This window comes from Pelophylax lessonae, assembly GCF_965119305.1.
Source record: "Pelophylax lessonae genome assembly, chromosome: 1".
NCBI lineage: Eukaryota > Metazoa > Chordata > Amphibia > Anura > Ranidae > Pelophylax > Pelophylax lessonae.
Genome location: NC_138768.1, coordinates 614,841,966 through 614,862,204, shown reverse-complemented (window position 1 = coordinate 614,862,204; position 20,239 = coordinate 614,841,966). Strand labels below are relative to the sequence as shown.

Here is a 20,239-nt window from a genome sequence, read left to right as displayed (position 1 = left end):
CAGTCTCTGACCCCACCTGAAAGAATCACCCTCTTAATTGGTCCTGGTGACCATTATCCTCAGGGCAGATATTGATGGGAAATATAAAGTTTTACAGTTGTAACTAGAATAGGAGATGAGGGGAAATCTTTCAATAAGGACACCTGCTCCAATGACAGAAGGGATTTCCTTACACTTTGGAGAGATTTCCTCCAACTGCATGTTATGTCTCCATAACGAGAGCGAAGGGAAATGTTCCGAATGATAGACAGGAAAAAAAATAAAAAATCATAGGGGTTCTAATCATTTCCTACTGAATCCAAAACATATTTTTGTAAGATATATTTTAAATATACCGTTAAAAAATTTAAATAGCTAAATAGTTTTTAATTTTTTTTTAGCTATATAGAAAAATATTAATAGATATTTATCAATAGAGGATCTTTTCTTGCATGTCAAAAACATCTTGTAAACTGTCCCTAGTAATTCCGTCTGCAATACAATTTTGAGCACAATGCTTTTAATGCTGGAGAAAATTAATCTTGTCTATATTTTTGTGTCCTCATGGAATGACAGCAATTATTTTTAGCTCTTTATTTACTTTTTTAAAATGTCGCAAAACAGAGGAAACTCAACAGCCTGAAAATGAGTATTATCAATTCATAATTTATGACAAGAGTCTTTGGGGTTTTTGAAACTCGCTAAATAGATTTCTGGAGAAGTTATCCTACAGTTTTGTTAAAGGGATCTCTTTCACATCAACTGTTTACACATTTATTTTATTTTAGGAAATCAATTTATTTTAGCGTGCCAGTAAGCATGGTAGTGTGAAGGTTTAGCACAGTTCTTTTTGTTTATTTACAGTGAAATTAAAAAGCTTGCAGATGAATACACAAATATGCTTCTCAGCATAGTCATTGTTATTACTTTGTGGCTCAGCTTCCATAGACCACCCTGATAGTTAGTAATGTTAGTAATGTCTAATATGAAACACGCACTTTTCAAACGCTTTATGTGCTCAGTATGGTTAAAAAAAATTCAAGGGCTACTAGTGCCTTTTAAAGACAAGTGTAAATTATTATCACATAATACAGTATAAAACAGTTAAATAGATCTAATATAAATATTATATTATAAAAAAAAGTTTTCAACAGCGCAGGTTGTTTGCAAACCGCCACAACATATTACATTTTTTTAAGATAAATTGCAAATATTAAGGTGGTATTAGGTAAACACATGCTATTTGAAGTTGCCTGTGATGGTATTTGAAAAACATTGCTATCAATTTTTTTTTGCATTAAATTGGAGTTTTATAAACCAAAGAAAAAATTTTTCACCCCAAGCAACCTATAGATAATCTCACAAGGACAATGGGGTTCATTTACTAAAACTGGAGAGTGCAAAATCTGGTGCAGCTCTGTATAGAAACCAATCAGCTTTCAGGTTTTTTGTCAAAGATTAATTGACCAAGCTGACGTTAGAAGCTGATTGGCTACATGCACAGCTGCACTAGATTTTGTACTCCCCAGTTTTAGTAAATCATCCCCAGAGATAAGTGAAACCTGAAATACCATTGTAAAGAAACATTTGAAAGAATCATACCATCTTGCTGTCTGTCCAAGAGCTGACACAAGTTCTGGTACTCACAGGGTTAAAAGAGAAGTATGGTATTTACTTTTTTTTCAGAATCATACTTAACTAGGTGGATGCAGCATCTGTTCCCAGCCGACTCTAACACTGGGAACAGAGCGATCAAACACTGCCGGTTGCTTGGTTCTCACAGCTCCGTGAGCAGAGAGCTGTTGACTGTCAGTCACCGCTCTCTGCTCTTTCCCCTCCTGGCTCACTGGAGCGCTGGGCTGTGGAGGGGCTGAGAGCACCCGGCTCAGGTTCTCAATGGCTTGCTGTAAGGCTGAGCTGGGTGCTGGACCAAGCATGGGGCGGATCCCGACCATATGGTTACGATCATTCCTGAGCCTGGACCTGCTCAATGATGTCAGCTTCAGCCCGCTGTCTGCTGAAAATGGGTCACAGGAGTGCAGAACAAACAGGAGACGTAACCAACAGGAGCTTTGGTTATACTTCTCCTTTAATGCCACTGCCATAGACAACAGCTCCAGTTTTCATTTCATCCAGCCCTAAAGAGTTCCCTAAATACCTCAGCACTATAGCTGTTCTTAGGCAAAGGAATTTGCAATAATTATTTTAACTTTATAAATAAATGCCTCTGTTTCAGAGTAATAATCAATAGGAAATGATTGGTTTTGACTCTTGACGTGTTTTATTTAACCATAAAACAAAAATATATTTTACAATAGCATACCCATTATTAGATGTGGACACTGCATTTGTTTGTTTGTTTTTTTAGGCTTTTTCTCCTTATCTTACTAGCGATTTATCCAAAAAGTCTGTTATTTTTCAGCTACCTTTAACAGACCAAACTGTCCAGAAAAAGTGTCAGTTAGAGGATTGGGACAAACAATTTATCCCTGACAGGGGACTCCCGCCCGTTAGAATAGCACTTGAAGCCAGAGGGCTGGTTATACAGCATGACTGTTCGATAAAAACTGATTGTTAGATCGGCTTCTGTTGAACAGACAGCAGTATACACAGACGAAAAGTCAGCCTGTTCTTTCTGAACCAGCTGACTTTTGATACATGTATACCCAGCTTAAAGTGATTGTAAACCCTTCCATATACCTAGTGAAGTGACTGGCCTCAGGTGATACACAGAGATGAAACAAATCCTCCTATATAAGTTGTACCTGTTTATCTGCAGTCTTCTCTTCTTAACATACATTAAAAGTCCAGAATTCTACAGCTTCCCCAAGCTGTGAGAGAAAAGGGGCGGGGAGATGAAGTTACACTCTTTAGAGCTCAGTGACAAGAGCTCTGAAAGCTGATTGGAGGAAAGGAACACACCCCAATTCACACACCACACAGGAACAGAGCTGAGGCTGTCAATCTGCTGGAGATCCCTCCCCTGTCACCTTTTTTCTCTTAGTGTCAGGAAAACTTGTCAGAAATGACTCATGCTGATAGCAGGGGAATGAAGAAGCAGACCGAAATGACACTTAGTTCTCTTAATTGAGACAAGTATGCACTACAGGGGAGTTTTCTTTGTTCATAAATCATGTCTGAGGTTTAAAACCACTTTAGTACAGTACCGTGGTACTGGTTGCATCACTAGGTCAAAATAAAGGAAAAAAGAAAATGAATGTAACCATTACATTTTAGAATTGGTAAGCTGCAATTTGTCCAGACATTTTTTTTTCTGTCCTCATCCCGTTGAGGAGATTTCTCCTTATTTTCTGTCCAGGAAATGCAGCAAAAAATTAGAGGAAATCTCTTTTTTTTCTCTTTTTATTCAGATTTTATTATTTTCTCTATTTTACACACAAATATAAAAACAACATACTTACCCACCTCGCAGAGTGGAACAAACAATCCAAAAACACAGCACCCCCAGGCAAAAGCTTTTTTATTTTCTGTTATTATTGACAACAACTTAATAAAAGATTATTAAAAGTAACAAAAAAAAGATCAACAAATAATCTCTGTCAAAGATTAGGATACATACACTCTATCCACTGAGACTATATTGCTTCGAACTTCTGCAGAGAGTTCCTAAAATGTTTTTCATAGAAAATATATTTGTTGAGCTCCATTCACCTTTTAGAAAGAGAATGGGGCCAAGGGGTAGTCCACTTAAATATAATTAACCACTTTAAGACCGGAGGGATTCGCCCCCTTCCTGACCAGGCCCTATTTTGCGATTCGGCACTGCGTTACTTTAATGGACAATTGCGCGGTCGTGGGACGATGTACCCAAAAAAAATGTATGTCCTTTTTTTCCCACAAATAGAGCTTTCTTTTGGTGGTATTTGATCACCTGTGCGATTTTTTTATTTATTTTTTTCGCTATAAACAAAAAAAGAGCGACGATTTTGGAAAAAAAAACAAAATTTTTCACATTCTGCTATATGACATTCTCAAAAAAAAAAAATTTAAAGATCAAAATTTTTTAACATTTTAGGCCAGTTTGTATTCTGCTACATATTTTTGGTAAAAAAAATCACATTAAGCGTATTTTGATTGGTTTGCGCAAAAGTTATCGCATCTACTAACTATGGGAAAGATTTATGTCATTTTTATTGTTTTTGTTTACTAGTAATGGCGGCAATCTGCGATTTTTTGCGGGACTGCGACATTGTGGCAGACAGATCGGACCCCTGACTGGCATGTTTGACACTTTTGGGGGGGGGGTACCAGTGACATTACTACAGTAATCAGTGCTAAAAATATGCACTGTTACTGTAATAATGACACTGGCAGGGAAGGGGTTAACATTATGGGTGATCAAGGGGTTAAATGTGAGCCTAGGGGAGTGATTCTAACTGTGGGGGACGTGGCTTCTGAAATGACCATAGAGACATGTGATCCTATATAGAAGGATCACATGGGCTCTGTGATCATTCCAGGGAGAAGAATGGTCAGCTGTGTTTACAACGCGGCGGGCGGTCGTAAAGAGGTTAACTGCTTGCTGATCGTATAACTTACATATACAGCGGCAAGGCAGCTTGGCTGTGCCAGATCATGTACCTAGAACGTGATCTGACAATTCAGGGTAAGGGGTGCACATGCACTGCCGGCACTCCGGCTGTGCTGTGATTTAGACACAGCAGATGTCAATCCCTTCGTGCTGGCCAATAGATTACCCCTGGCACCCAGGGATAGTCATGAATTCACACAGGACAGAGCCCTGCCTGTGTAAACAAGGCAGAGCCCTGTCATGTCAACGGGGGAAGTAAGAGATTTTTTATAAAATCTTTTTTTTCTTCCCCTAGTAAAAGCACAACATACAGTACACAAAAACGCTGGCTAGGCACATATTTAACCCTTTGATTGCCCTAGATGTTTAACTCCTTCCCAACCAGTGTCATTAGTACAGTGAAAGTACATATTTTTAGCACTGATCCCTGTATTAATGTCAATGGTTGTCAAAAAGTGTCAGTTAGTGTCCAAATCTCTGTCGCAATAGATTGCAGTCCAGTACTAAAAATATATTCTTAATGGGATTTTTTTTACCAAAGACATGAAGCAGAATACATATTTGCCTACACTGATCAAGAAATTTGCTTTTTTTTTTACTGGATATGTTTTATAGTAGAAAGTAAAAAATATTGTTTTTTGTTCAAAATTGTCTGCCTTTTTTTTATAACACAAAATTAAAAAAACACAGAGATGATCAAATAACACTGAATTAATACCCTATTTGTGGGGAAAAAAGGACATAAATTTTGTTTGGGTACAGTGCCACATGACCACGCTATTATCAGTTAAATTAACGCAGTTCTGTATCACAAAAAATGGCCTGGTCATGAAGGGGGGGGGGGTAAATCTTCTGGAGGTCAAGTGGTTAATCTATGGGATATAAATAACGCTCTCAAGACAGTAAGGTCAGTTAAGGATAAATCAACACGGCCAAGTAAACACGTGAGAGGGCCAACCAGCAAGTTAACCCAATACCTTTTCAATTGTGGACAATGCCATAGAAGATGGATAAGGGATCCAGATTTGTGACCACACCTAGCACAACAAGGGTCATCTTTCAGATCAATTTTAAAACAAAATTCAGGAGTTATCTAAACTCTATATAAAATAAATACCTGCATAAGTCTATAAGAGGGGGGATAAGAAAGCACTCTGAAGTAGGGTTGCCACCTTATCCCTTTAAACCAGGACACATATCAATTACACAGGTTCGGAGACAAATATATAATGCACATAAGGCACTAAGTGAGTTTAATTACCACCTAATCAGCCTCAGAACCTGTGTAATTATTGTGTGTCCTGGTTTAAAGGGATGAGGTGGCAACCCTACTCTAAAGGGATCGTAAAATATCCTCCCAGCTATCATTAGGAAGAGAACCTATATCTCTCTCCCATTGAGACCTCTCCCATCTCTACAAAATGAGCGGGCTTCCCCTCTTAGACAGTTGGACATGTGTCACCTGAACAGGTGCCACTAAGATTTACTCTCAACTTTTGCTTTGGTTGACAATTGGCACATTTTGGTTTTCCCATCGTGGTCTGTGTAACTAACAATGGTCAACAGGACAAATTGCAAAATTACACTACCTGAAAGTTTCTACTGTGGTAGAAACTTCAAAAACACTGATTGCCTCAAAAACACTATAGGCGTATTATTGGTGTCCTGCAGTTGAAAAAAAAATTGGAGGCAGCAGGTTGTGACAAAGCCTAGTAAACAAGATATGCCCTAAAATTCTTTATGTGATGCAAAGTAAAGCAACGCTAACATACTGGTGCACACCGTCCTGTCCACCTGTCATTGTTTTAATTATCTAGTGAGTGAGTACCCAAAGTGGTACAGGAGCAAAAAAAGACAGTTAAAATGTTTATTTTGCTGCATCTGTAATCCTTAGGGAGATCAAACCTCTCCATTTAACCTGGTGACTGGTATCACTGAGAGGGAAAGTGAAAGGAAATCCAAAACTTTGAGTTGTCACCAGGGCCGGTACTAGACTATTTTGCGCTCTAGGCAGGACCAGTCACTTGCACCCCCCAACAAAAACAAAAAACTGTACACATTCGCCCCCTTTCTGCACATAATGCCACCCCTAACCCTATATCTCCCTTCCTATACACACTGCCCCCGTCCTGCACACACTCCCCCCCTTAAACGCTACACCCCCTTCCTGCACATACTGCCCCCCTTTAACGCTACATCCCCTTCCTGCACACACTGCCCCCCTTTAACCCTAAATCCCCTTTAACTCTACACCCCCCTTCCTATTTACACTGCCCCCATTTAACCCTACACCCCCTTTCCTGTACACACTGCCCCCCTCTCTAGAGGTGACATCTGCCGGGGATGAGGAGGTGACAGGAGAGGATAGTGGCACTGGCCATGGCTGTACCCTAGGTGGCAGTGTGCCCTAGGCGGCTGCCTAGTTTGCCTAGTGGTAGCACCGGCCATGGTTGTCACCAGAACAGTAATAGAGCTGAAATCTTTCAGTTTGGACTCTAATTCGGGTTACCTTGGTGACAGTCAGGGATTTCTCTCACTGTGTAAGGATTTATTCTCACTTCCTGTTGTGGCTTAATCTATCTAAAATCTATCCAAAATAACCAAAATTGCTTTAGTTCTACTTTAAGAGTAGTGTACAAATCAGATGATATTAAAACGTTTCTAGATTTCTTTTACTCAGCCATCTCCAGATATACAGTAGATAATCTGACTGCAAAGCAATTCTCCTGCAAATATTAACATAAAGTCAACTGTATGTAGAAAAGTTTCTTACAACATTTATTTAACATAATCCTAGGCAATTCCAACTGAGGATATGATAAATAATGAATTCAGCATGTCAAAATAATTAGTACAGTCAGAGATACAGACAAATAAAGTTAAGCTCATATCATGACTTTTTAGTAAAAAGTCAAACTTGGATCCACAAGGTGCTAGCGATTGTTCTGCTACTGGTCGGTGGGGTTACACATCACATTAAAGGGACTAAAGGAAGGCTCAGAAAAGGCGAGGGGCAGGGCCAAATTTGACATTTACAGGAAAAGTGTTGATTTGCACATATCCTCAGTTGGCTATAATCCTTGGTCTATAGATATGGGCTACTAACAGTTTTCACAGAAGTTAAATTCTTCTTCTGCAGTTTTTATATGCTCAGTTTCCAACTTCTACAACAATGTGAAATATACAGTGGCTGCCATTGCTGACCTTTTTGTTCTATATTTTACTCTAATGCTGCTTCCAACATCACTGTTCAACAGTCACTGGCTCAGACCAATTATGTTGAACAGGTGTTGTCCTTTTGCTTATGGTATACCTGTACCAACTCAGTGATCCAAAGAGTAGCCAAATACATCTAGATAATTAGAATTTATAAATGAGGTTATTACTTGTAAATGAATTACAATTTTTTTTTTTTTGGAAAGGAGTGGAGAGGGGTGAGAACTCCTGTTTGGGTTTTATTATTTTCTGTGTCCTTGCTAGGGAGATTCATCCTCTATAGCTTATCTAGTGACAATTGTCCTACGTTGGCCAAACACTGTTTTCGGATGGTCCCTTAGGAACCATCTAAAATTCGCTTAGTGGTGGCCTGCTGCAGAATTTTCTGCTGAACAACTACTGCATCCAATCATCTGGCAGGGCTGACTGTCAAAATACAATAGCTGCAGCAAGAGATTTGTTTATCCATGCTGTATAATGTGGGTGGAGGCATCAGTTATTTTTTTTTTTTCATGAAGCCCACAGACTGAATAAAAAACTATCAGCGAATGGCCACCCTAAAAGGATATTTTCCTTACTCCGAAGAGATTTATTCTCAATGTCTGTAGTGTCTTGATGAAGGCAAATCTCATCAATGGGTCACATATGGAAAAATCAACACTGACGTGTTTAAGCCTATTCTGTCCAAAAAAAAGAAAAAAAAATGATTACCTTCTGACATGGTTGGGTAGTCAAAGGTTCACCTTATATACTAAGTGAACAGCATAAACTCCTATAGTATATCAGCCCTGGTGATTTCAGCTATATTTCAGGCATCTAATATAATTTGTGAATTCATAATATAATTTGTGAATGTTATTCCTTTTTAATATTACTAGGAGGTATCCACAATGGTTTTGCCATTGAAGCATATAGTACAATACATCTTCATCTGTACATCTGTGTTCTTTTCAGGGCCACATTGAGCTAGGGACTCACAGGGGTTTATTTACTAAAGGCAAATAGGCTGTGTACTTTGCAAAGTGCAGGTGCACTCTGCAAGTGCAGCTGCTTGAGAGCTTAGTAAATGAGCAGAAGCTCATATGCAAGCAAAAATGCTGTTTTTTTTTAAATTTTCCTTGCATGTGATTGGGTACTCTTTGCAAAGTGAAGCTTTACTTCCTTTACTAAGCCCCCGGAGCTACTACAGATGGAGAGTGCAACTGCTCTTTGCAAAGTGCACAACCTATTTGCCTGCAGTAAATCAACCCCACAGTGTTAATCTAATAAAAGCATCTCCCATTGGAAACTATAGATGGTAATGCACTGCAATAAATAGCTGTACTGATAGTATTTTAAGAATAATCCATATTGACCTGAAAATGTAATTTAAAAAGGTCACATAGCTGGAGCACCTGTCGGGCCTGTAATTCTTTTTGGCAGAAATGTAAGGCTATAAACTTTGTTCTTCAAACAGATGAGAGTGGCTGTGGGGACAGTTCCTGTGATATCAATGCTTATTGTGTGCCATCAGAACATGGACCAAGATGCCAGTGCTTGGAAGGCTATACTGGGAATGGCAAGTCCTGTCATGGTAATGACCTCATCACTTTTTTTCACTGTAGTAACCAAGTACAAAGAAATGATGAAACCCTTTTGGTTTGTTTGTATGTCGAGTTATAAATCATCCCCCAACCCACGATGTAGGTAAAATGCAGAGGGTTCACAGAGATTCCCTGTGCCCAGAGTATGCAAGAATTTACATTGTCTGGGGCTTAAAACAAGCCCCCATTCATCTCTGTTGCTAAAGGGATTTTGGTGTGATATAGGCCATAAATCCAGCTGAGACTGACATTTCAGTTTTTGTAGATTTAGATATTGAAAACTCACTGAATATTTGTATATATCTGTTGTGTTTTTTTTTGTGCACAATTTTCCCAGTTCTGACCAATTGTAACAACTGTTATAAAGTTTAAGATATTTTTTATATCTGTTGTGTTTTTGTGGACAGTTTTCCTAGTTCTGACCTATTGTAACAACCATTTGAGGTTCTTTGTGGCTTCAGAAAATAACATGCTTTTGCCATGGGTGTTTTGGCACCAGAGAATCATGACAGATAATTTTTGGCAAAACAGGAGCTTTTGCTGCATGCCGTATACACTTATCACATAGTTACTTTTTACGTTCAATGTTTTTTATTGAGTATTAAGGAAAAAGCATTGATGAACAGGCAATAACAATGAATAATAACCGAACAAGATCACAACATACAAAATGCCAAAGGCCTTTACAGTAACTAGGTGATCACAAAAAGAAGAATAAACCAAGCATAGGAAAGGCAGAGGCCAAATCCATCCAAATCAGGAGTGCAAGCCCCGTACTGGTCTCTCAATTTGGCTAGAGGGAATTGTCACATTGTTAATGTGGGCGATAGGCCTATCTGCACAAAATCGCTACGATCTCTACCATAGGTGTACTATCACCAGTTGAGCTCGTATATTGTGATTTAGCAAAATCCAAAACGCAAAACTAGTGTAACTAATAGGGGGGAGGGGGGAATGGGTAGTGCGTAGGTCTAGAGAGCTACAGATGAGCCGGTAGAAGAGAGGAGATCAGTCAGGAAATTTACACATAGTTACTTTTTAACTCTTAACCTCAAAGTTAAGCTCACATTTGATTTCAGCATGTAAAGGTTATTGAAACACATTACATGGTCAACTATGTTGTTAATGAGCTCCATCTGAACTTTTCTCACTGCCATTTCAAAAAAATATATATGGCGAAAAGTATGTGTATACCACTCCAAATCATCAGTCCTGCAACAAAAAAGGCAGGTTCAAAAAACATAGTTTGAACAGTTTGGTGAGGAGGAACTTCAGTGGTCTACAAAGAGCCCTGACCTCAACCCTAATGGGATGCGTTGGAACACCAGTCGTGAGTCACGTCTTCTCATCTAACATCAGTACCTTTAAAAATGCTCTTTTGGCTGCATAAGCACACATTTCCATGAACTAAGCCCTCCTGGAACAGTGAAGCTGTTATAGCTGCAAAGAGGCAAGCTGCATCCTAATGCCCACGGCTTTAAAATGGGATGTCCAAAAATCCTGAAATAGGTGTGATGATCAGCTTTTCACAAACTTTTGATCATATAGTATATTTTAAATATATTTTTGTAATCTCTCACACTTACTGAGGAATAACAGACCTCTTTGCGAGTTTGCTTTGACATCAAACCCTGCACCAAAACCCTACACAAAAAGTCCTACACTAATCTGCCAGTGCTGGAAATTAACTTATTTCTGTTGAGCACACAGATTTGTATTTTGGCTATCTCTTTCTGCCAATATATTACTTATTTTGACTTTAATTAATTATCCCAAATTACAGAATAGAATATGAATAAGCATTCTAGTTTCTTTATAGAAAACTGGAGCCATAGTTCCCACATCAATCGTGGTGCATTTTGCAGTATTTCCTTTTAAAGGGTAACTTCACTTTCGTGGGGAAAAAAATAGCAAATAAAGAAAGAATAATATAGCGTATACAACTGTGACACAAATCATATTGCAATTGAATGTTATTACAAATTCCTTTTCAATCTGCAGCCGCTGTAATTTTTAAAAAATGCCACACAATATAGCTACCTAGTTGCTTTGTACACAGAATGTGTACTGAACACACCTCAGAAACATAATTTCCCGCTTGTGTGATTGGCTCACCAATTTTTCCAGAAGTCTGCCTAGGATACAAGTCAAATTTCAGGCATACCCTGCAACAAAAATGCAATTTTTGGTGAGATACTCCCAATAGGAACATGTCAAAAGGGAAGAAGGCCCAGCAGATTTCCTCATTAGTACTCTGCAGCTGCACAGCTGATTGATAATTCTGAAACCACTCCCATTAGGTTTACCCAGCACAGAGGCACAGAGTAACAAACAGTGATTTCTTCAGAATAACAAAAGGAAGGAATCTGCAACACAAAAATTGTGACTCCTGAATAGTGGCAATTAAATGCAACAAAATGCAAAAATGCAATTATTTCACAAAAAATGCATAAACATCTGCAATACATGATAACTACAAAAAACACAAGAAAATGAAAAAAAAAATAGAATTGAATTGTACAAGTTCTTCAATAAAGTCCACTGTTTCTCCAACTAAACACCTAATCCCATCCACCGTGCTTCTATACACGGGATCTTGAACAGTAAACAGCCAGTGCTCCACCACTAGTAATACTGCAAATGCACTCTGCAAATACAACCTGTTCAGTCGAAGGGATTGCATGAGGACTCGAGGGCATATAATGCGATTAGAGGAGAAGCGTTTTAACCTCAGGCAACGTGGGGGGTTCTTTACTGTTAGGGCTACAAGATTGTGGAATTCTCTACCACAAGAGGTGGTTTCTGCGGGAAGTATGGTGGCTTTCAAAAGACTCTTAGTACATCTCAAGGATCAGAACATTCAGGGCTATGTGAGATGATTACAGCCACACACACCTACACAGGTTGAACTGGATGGACTATTGTCTTTATTCAACCTCACCTACTATGTAACTATGTAACCCTGTGGTCACCAGGACCAATAACAGCCTTATTGTTTAACCAAGATGACGAGATGTTAAAGTCAATCCTTCTCCTGTAGCGACCGTTTCTTTTATATTTTTATTCTATACGCCCTTATGTTGAGCCTGCTTTGATCTATGCAGATCAGTGGACATGGTTTGAGCAAACCCTTGGATACTTGTTTACGATACAGTATTTCAGCAACATATCTGGACTTGTGTAATAGGGCCCTATTATCTTATATCTTAGTGCAGTAAGACACAACATGATTGCTGACAGTACTTGGTTTTCAAGGGCATGCTCAGGATTTAAAAATCTCTTGAAAATTGTGTCCTTAGCAATATCCCCGATTCCTTAGCAATGTCCCCGATTCCTTAGCAATGTCCCTCATTTTGAAAACTGATCAACTCTTAGGTTCATGGCACACTATTGATCCTGTAACTGGTGATAACTTTCCAGAGACTAGATCACTATACAAGGTAGAACAAATACTCTCTTGTCTTTATACGCTTCACTTTTTTTGGCCAGATAAGCAAGGTGTCAGTCTGTTGCTGGCAAGTGACATTCTGCTACAATTCTGTCAGCAAGGGAATGACCCCTTGCTCATCCAGCCAGCAAAGGAGTGAAACAGGTGAGAATTTTCTCAGGATATCTTAGCTATTCTGATGAAGGCAAATTGTCACCAGGAGCAAGATCATCAATATGCCATGGGACTTACAGGAAAATTGCCTGCATTTTCGAAAGCCACATTAAGTTCCTACATTATATTTGTGTTATCTTAATTCTTAATTTACTTTTTCACCTTCATATATATGACTTGATATAACTGTAGTGTGCCGCATTATCAGATTTTGGCAACAATGGACATAGTTCTGTGCCTTACATAAAAATCGAAATGAAAAATATATCTAAGCATATGGTTACCAGATCAGATATTTATGTTATGTTGCGTATATTATGTAATTTTTTTATATTATGTAATTTTTGCAGTATAGGCTAGATAATGTAAAAGGAAGCAAGACTGAATGCAAACTATTTGTATTACCATTATTATTAATAATATTATCATGCAGGATTTAAAAAGGTATTTTCCTTTGTTCAGTCTTATGCCTGATTCCTTTAGAACTACATACTGAATGACATTAACCATAACAGTTGTGTATATAAAAATGCTACATTTTTTGACCATTTTAAAAAGGCTTAGCATTGCCTGCCGCATGTGTTCATGGTAATTGATATTGTATGAACATTTCTAAAGTGCAAAATATAATTTTACTATTTTATATTAAGCATACATAAGTGACACCTCTTTTCAAATACAGCACAAATCTCCTACTATTTAAACATGCCTCACTGTGGAATGTAAACTCTGACTAACTTTATTTGTTCCGCACATATATTCTTGGCACAGGTGAATTTATTGTACATCATGCACCTCTATCTATGTTACCAATGTAACAGACAGCCCTCAACCTCCCTCTGATGTTTCAATGAAAAAAACAGCTGCCACATTATTGATATAACGGCAGAAACTAGAAGGTGAAAAAGTGGACACCACATTCCACCACTCATCTCCCTAATTTATATACTTTGCAGTCAGAAGGATTATAAAGGCATTTGCTTGTAAGGGCTCATGCACATGGCTGTATCGGGGCCATATGTTGTAGATCCCAGCATATTTCCCCAACAGAGAGCATACAGATGATGTGTACAGCCCAGCCACATAAATAAGTCAATGGCCATACGTGGCTATAAGCATGTATACCCAAGAACCTACATAAACACCCACATGCGTACAGGCTTACACCTCTGGATGAAGAAATTTGCATATGCATATGTGTGTTTCTACAAGTACTTGCATATAAATGCGTATAACTGCATAGAGTCATTGGGGTTGATTTACTAAAACTGGAGAATGCAAAATCTGGTGCAGCTGTGCGTGGTAGCCAATCAGCTTCTAACTTTAGCTTGTTCAGTTAGGCTTTGACAAAAAATCCTAGAAGCTGATTGGTTTCTATGCAGATCTGCACCCGATTTTGCACTCTCCAGTTTTAGTAGATCAACCCGTTTGACTTTTATAAGCAGCTGTAAAGCTGCATTCACACCTGTGGGTTTTGAGATTTGCCACAATTCTGCCAATGATTTCAAAACATCCAGGTGTAAATGACAAATCGCACAATGTACATTTCAGAGGCTAAATATTTGAATAAATGTGCTGCAATCGCAGCAAACCGCTTTGTGTTAAGCTTGTCTCCCCAAAAAAGTTCAGGAGCTTCTTTTGCTTCACCCGATGCGGTTTGACATGATTGCATGATTAACATAACATCAACATAATTGAGGGACAATCGCAGGCAGAACCGCACTGCGTTTTTAGGTGCCGTTCAAATAAATGGCATCTGAAATCATTTAATTGTGCGATTTGACACTCACACCTGGGTGTTTTGAAAATCGGGGCCAGAATCACTGCAAATCTGCCCACGATTCAAAACGCCCAGGTGTGAATGCGGGCTACATGTTACCTGTGGACTCTCTGGCAGGGAAAGACGCCAGAATTTACACTATATGGCCAGATACCGCTGTATGCATGGGTCTCAATGTAGATAAAGCAATATAATATTTTGACTAAAGCTTTTAACTAGTAGTGAGAGTTTTGAGTCATAGCACCTAATATAATCAAGGCATTTTAGAAAGTGTGAACACTTACTGTTTGTTTTTAACGTGATGCTTTACTTTAGACATTGATGAATGCTCATCACACTTTGATGCCTGTGACCCACACAATGCAGAGTGTATCAACATGGAGGGTGGTTATATATGCCAATGCAGAGATGGTTTCCATGGAAATGGCCTTCAGTGCACGGGTAAGTAAATATATCCAGTTCTCGCATCGGAGTCTTTGCTCATGGGTGAATAGAGAGTCTTTTACAAACACACTTTACCACCTGTTACTGTCTGATGTCTTGCTACATAAAAGCAATTAGTCAGCAATTATCTTTCGTTGAGTTGGTTACTGTTAACTGTTAAAATGAGGAATATTAGTTGCTGCTGGTTTCCAGGACTTTGTCCTGCCTGCACTGCCCTATTTAATGAGTCTGGTAGCATTAAAAAGTTAATCATGAGGATAGTCATGCAGTTAAGATAGTGCACATTACATCTGGCTCTAGAGATGCCTACAAATTAGGTGTATTGCTTATTATAATTTCAGAATATAAAGAAAGGATGACATGAATATGTAGCATAAAAACTCTCTGCTCTTTATTTGTTAATAGTTTCTTTCATAGATCACAGACAATAGAACATTGCCTTAGCCTCAGATCAATGGCTAAAGCCTAAGATTTTTCATGCTTATATCTGCATTTCTCTTCATTTCCTTTGGCAGCTGTAACAAAATAGATACAAATGGAACAAGTGCATAGATTTATTGGAAATCTTTAATATGAATACAAGGCTCAATTCAAGAATGACCCAGTAGTTAAACTCATCAAATAACTGGTTCTGATGAATAGTCATGAGAGTCATTGAGTTGACACTGACACACTCACTCTACAATAAGGAACACCCTTATTTGGGTTACATGTTTTAGGTTACCTTTTTTTTTACTATGTTATATTTTTAAGATTTCAATGTGTATCTCATATGAGTAAGACAGGATCGTGCCGTACTCTAAATGTTATCAGCTATTTATATACTCCATGAAGTTAAAATGCAGTATATGAGCTATATGTTACATATATGTGTTGCTTTAAAATAGTCTGCTATCACTCAGCTTAGCTAAAAAAAACAAGCCACATCAAGCACTCGTGCCACGCTAATAGTTCTTTTTTCCTTTTTTTATTGTTAAGAATTTTCTTTTTTTTTAAATTTTGGAATGTATTTAAAGCGGAGTTCCAGCCACAAAATCATGCCTGTAGATTTTATGGCATCCGCTTCCTTATCCTTACCTGAGCAAGAATTTGATATTCCCGGCTTTTTTTTTTTTTTTGCTTACTTACCTTATTAGAGAGGATAATATACTCACCTTACCATCCACTTCCTCCTTCCTCGGCCACGGCCCGCGCCGTCACTTCCGCTTTACAATGATTCCTGGGAGCTGAACGTCATCGCTCCCAGGAATCAATGCGCCTGCACCGGCCCCGACGTCAGTTCCGGTGTAGGCACATCATACCTTGCTAAACAGCTTCTGGGCATGCCCAGAAGCTGTGCAGGGATGATGCTGCAGACCCGGAAGTGACGGCTGGGCCGGTGCAGTGCATCGTGAGACCAAAGAGGATGGAAGAGGACGCAGAAGAGGATCGTGCTGGCTTCAAGCTGCCCACACCTGAGATGGCAGCGCTGGAGAAGAAATTTTAAAAGTAAATATTTCTTCTAAAAGGTAAGTGCGAACCGGGACAGATCAGAGGCTATCCATTGTGGAATGTACTAGCCCTGACTGTCCCGGGGGTATGTTCATTGAAATTTTTTTTCAGTGGCTGGAACTCCGCTTTAAGAATTTTGTAAAATACCAAGATAAATGGAGAAAGATCCACATGCAAGGGTAATAAACTCTCAGTCATGTGAAACATGATAGATCACAGTACAGAACATGTTCGATGAGCCTATGTGAAAGAAGAGTCAAATAGGGCTATAAATGAATTCAGGTCAACATTTGCCCTTCTGGTGATCATTGTCTGTTAGTTTGCGAAGTGCAGGTAGTGTTGAGCTTGTTCTAAAACCAGTGGATAAAAAATATTAAAAAGAAAGAAACATCAAAAAAGAGATATGAGGGAAAGAGTGAGGGGAAATGGGGCAGGAATATGTGGGTAAAAAGGGAGCCATCTAGAGCGCAGAACCACAGTGAAATTACAGAAGAGAGTCAGCATATGTTTTGAATCAGATTCTCCAAGTGCCCAACACAGCATTAAATTTGTCCAGTGTGTTGCAAAATCTTGTCTTTGGTGTTCCAGTAATCTTACTTCTTTAAATCTTTTTAACCACTTTAGCCCCGGAGGATTTTCCTGCTTAACATCCAGGCCACTTTTTGCAACTTGGCACTGCGCGACTTTAACTGACAATTGCGCGATCATGCAACGCCGTACCCAAACAAAATGTATGTCCTTTTTTCCCCACAAACAGAGCTTTCTTTTTTTTCTGGTATTTGATCACCTCTGCGCTTTTCATTTTTTTTTCGGCAGAGCGGGACAGACACATCGGGAGTCGGGCCAAGGGAGGAGAGGCGGTGATCACTGTCGCTCTTCCCCGATCGTCGGGTATCGAGTGAGGAAATCCGCCCGCTTGTGTAAAGAAAGCGGGCGGATCTCCTCTGTGACAGACAGTGACGGATTACAGGATTCAGCATAGCTGAACCTGCGATCTATGTCTCTGTCACACAACCCCCTCCCCCCACACACGTCAGTAAGCATGAGGCATACATTTAACCCCTTGATCACCAACAGTGTTAACCCCTTCCCTGCCAGTGTCCTTATTACAGTACAGTGCATATTTAAAGCACTGATTACTGTAGTAATGTCACTGGTACCCCAAAAGTGTCAAAAATGTCAGTCAAGGGTCTGATCTGTCCGCCACAATGTCGCAGTCCCGCAAAAAAATCTCAGATCGCCGCCAGATCGCCGCCATTACTAGTTAAAAAAAAAACAATAAAAATGACATAAATTTCCCGTAGTTAGTAGCTGCGATAACTTTTGCGCAAACCAATCAAAACACGCTTATTGAGAAAATATGTAGCAGAAAACAAATTGGCCTAAAATGTTAAAAAATTTTGATTTTTACATTTTTTTTTGGGGTAGGGAATTTCATATAAAAAAAATTTAAAAATATTGTAATTTTTTCAAAATTGTCGCTCTTTTTTTGTTTATAGCACAAAAAGTAAAAATCGCACAGGGGATCAAATATCACCAAAAGAAAGCTCTATTTGTGGGAAAAAAAGGACATACATTTAATTTGGGTACAGCATCGCATGACGAAATTAAAATAACGCAGTGCCGAATAGCAAAATATGGCCTGGTCAGGAATGGGGTAAAATCTTCTGGTCTTAAAGCGGTTAAAAATACGCTCATTGATAATTTTTTTGTCAAAGACATGTAGCTAAATACATTTTGGCCTAAATATATGACAAAAATGTAATATATTGGATATTTTTTAACTGTCAAAGTAGAAAAATATTGTTATTTTTTCAAAATCATAGTTTTTATTAATTAATATCGCAAAAAATGAAAATGGCACAGGTGATCAAATACCACCAAAAGAAAGCTCTGTTTATGGGAAAAAAAGGACGTAAATTTCGTTTGGGTACGGCGTTGCATGACCGCGCAATTGTCAGTTAAATTCGCACAGTGCCGAATCGCAAAAAGTGGCCTGGACGTAGGACAGCAAAATCCTCGGGTGGTAAAGTGGTTAAACAAGGACTCAATAGGCAGTGTTTCAAAAAAAAAAAAAAAAAATAGAGACATTTAGGAATGATAGAAATCCTAATTGTTGCAATTAGTTCTTGTAGAGATAGAGGGTGTTATTTCCATTTGTGTAGTGAACCTGGTACATTTTTGCATAAAGGGGGAACATTTTGTTTAAAGAGAGACTGATAAGTAGGCTTGATGTGTATACCAAGTTACTTAATCGAATCTGCCTTTCAGCTGTAGTTAATATTAAATTCCAGCTTTCTGAGGTGGGGTGCTTTAACACTGATAAGAAGTGCTTCAGGTTTGGTGACAATAATTGTGTGTACCCCTACAAGGAGCCATATTCCGCTAAAATCTTGTGAAGATTTGGTCGTGATACAGCTGGGTTCATAAGCTTTAGATGGATATTGTTGACATATAGGGAGATAGTAAAATTTCTGTTCTGTATGTTAACTCTGGAGATATCAGGTATTAGAGACTAGTGGTACTGTACCAAGCACAAAAAGCAGTAGGGACAAAGGGCAATCTTGGCGAGTACCATTTAAAACCCAGGAATGTTGAAAATAAGGAGTACAGGAGTTTGACCACCACCATGGGGGTGGCATTGAGTGGTCAAATGGCTTGTAGGAAAGGACCCCTAATGCAGGTAAGAATCTGGTTTCCATGCTGTCCCCTTTTATGCCTACATGTGCACAAGGGGTGCCTACAAGGTAAAATACTAGTAGGTATTTTAACTTATTAACTTATTAATGTAAAAAGTTAGAATACCCACTAGTGTTTGTTTAAGATCGTTCTTTAACCACTTGCCGACCGCCGCACGACTATCTACGTCGGCGGTCAGCCCCTCACAGGCAAACTAACGTAGGGCTACGTTGCTTGCTTGTGAGGGTCTAGGGAGCGAGCGCGCGCCCCCCGGGGCGCGCTCCCGCTCCCGCGTGGTCACGGACCCCCCCGCGCGTGTGACCAGCGGACCCGATGTCCGCCGGTCACTCGGCGATCGGCGGGGGAGAGGGAGAATGTCAGGCAGCTTGTGTAAACAAACTGCCTGTCATTCTCCTCGCTGCAAAGACACTGATAAAACGGATCTGGTATGTAGATCCGTTGATCAGTGTCCTTACAGCTAGAGCCACAGCCAATCACAGTAGAAACCACGCCCCTAGGGACACACACAGCCCCTCCCTTCCAAATAAAGTTAACCCCTTCACTACCAGTGTATTTTTACAGTAACAGTGCATATGTATAGCACTGATTACTGTAGAAATGTCACTGGTAACCCCAAAAGTGTCAAAAATGTCAGTCAAGGGTCCGATCTGTCCGCCGCAATGTCGCAGTACCGCAAAAAAAATCGCAGATCGCCGCCATTACGCGTTAAAAAAAAAAACAACAAAAATGACAAAAATCTTTCCCTTTGTTAGTAAACGCGATAACTTTTGCGCAAACCAATCAAAATACGCTTTTTGCGATTTTTTTTACCAAACATAAGTAGCATAAAATAAATTGGCCGAAAATTTTTAAAAATTTTGATTTTTACATTTTTTTTTGGGGGAATTTCATAT

At 39.1% G+C, this 20,239-nt stretch overlaps 1 protein-coding gene across 3 annotated transcripts in view; it reads left to right on the top strand.

Annotated features, from left to right (window-relative positions):
* EGF (epidermal growth factor) overlaps nucleotides 1-20,239 on the top strand; it is a 213,013-nt gene that overhangs the window by 159,649 nt on the left and 33,125 nt on the right. For all 3 annotated transcript variants that reach the window (XM_082254307.1, XM_082254306.1, XM_082254308.1), the window contains 2 exons: nucleotides 9,204-9,320; nucleotides 15,027-15,152. In XM_082254307.1, coding sequence (XP_082110433.1) covers nucleotides 9,204-9,320; nucleotides 15,027-15,152 — 243 coding nt within the window. The remainder of the gene's footprint in view (nucleotides 1-9,203; nucleotides 9,321-15,026; nucleotides 15,153-20,239) is intronic.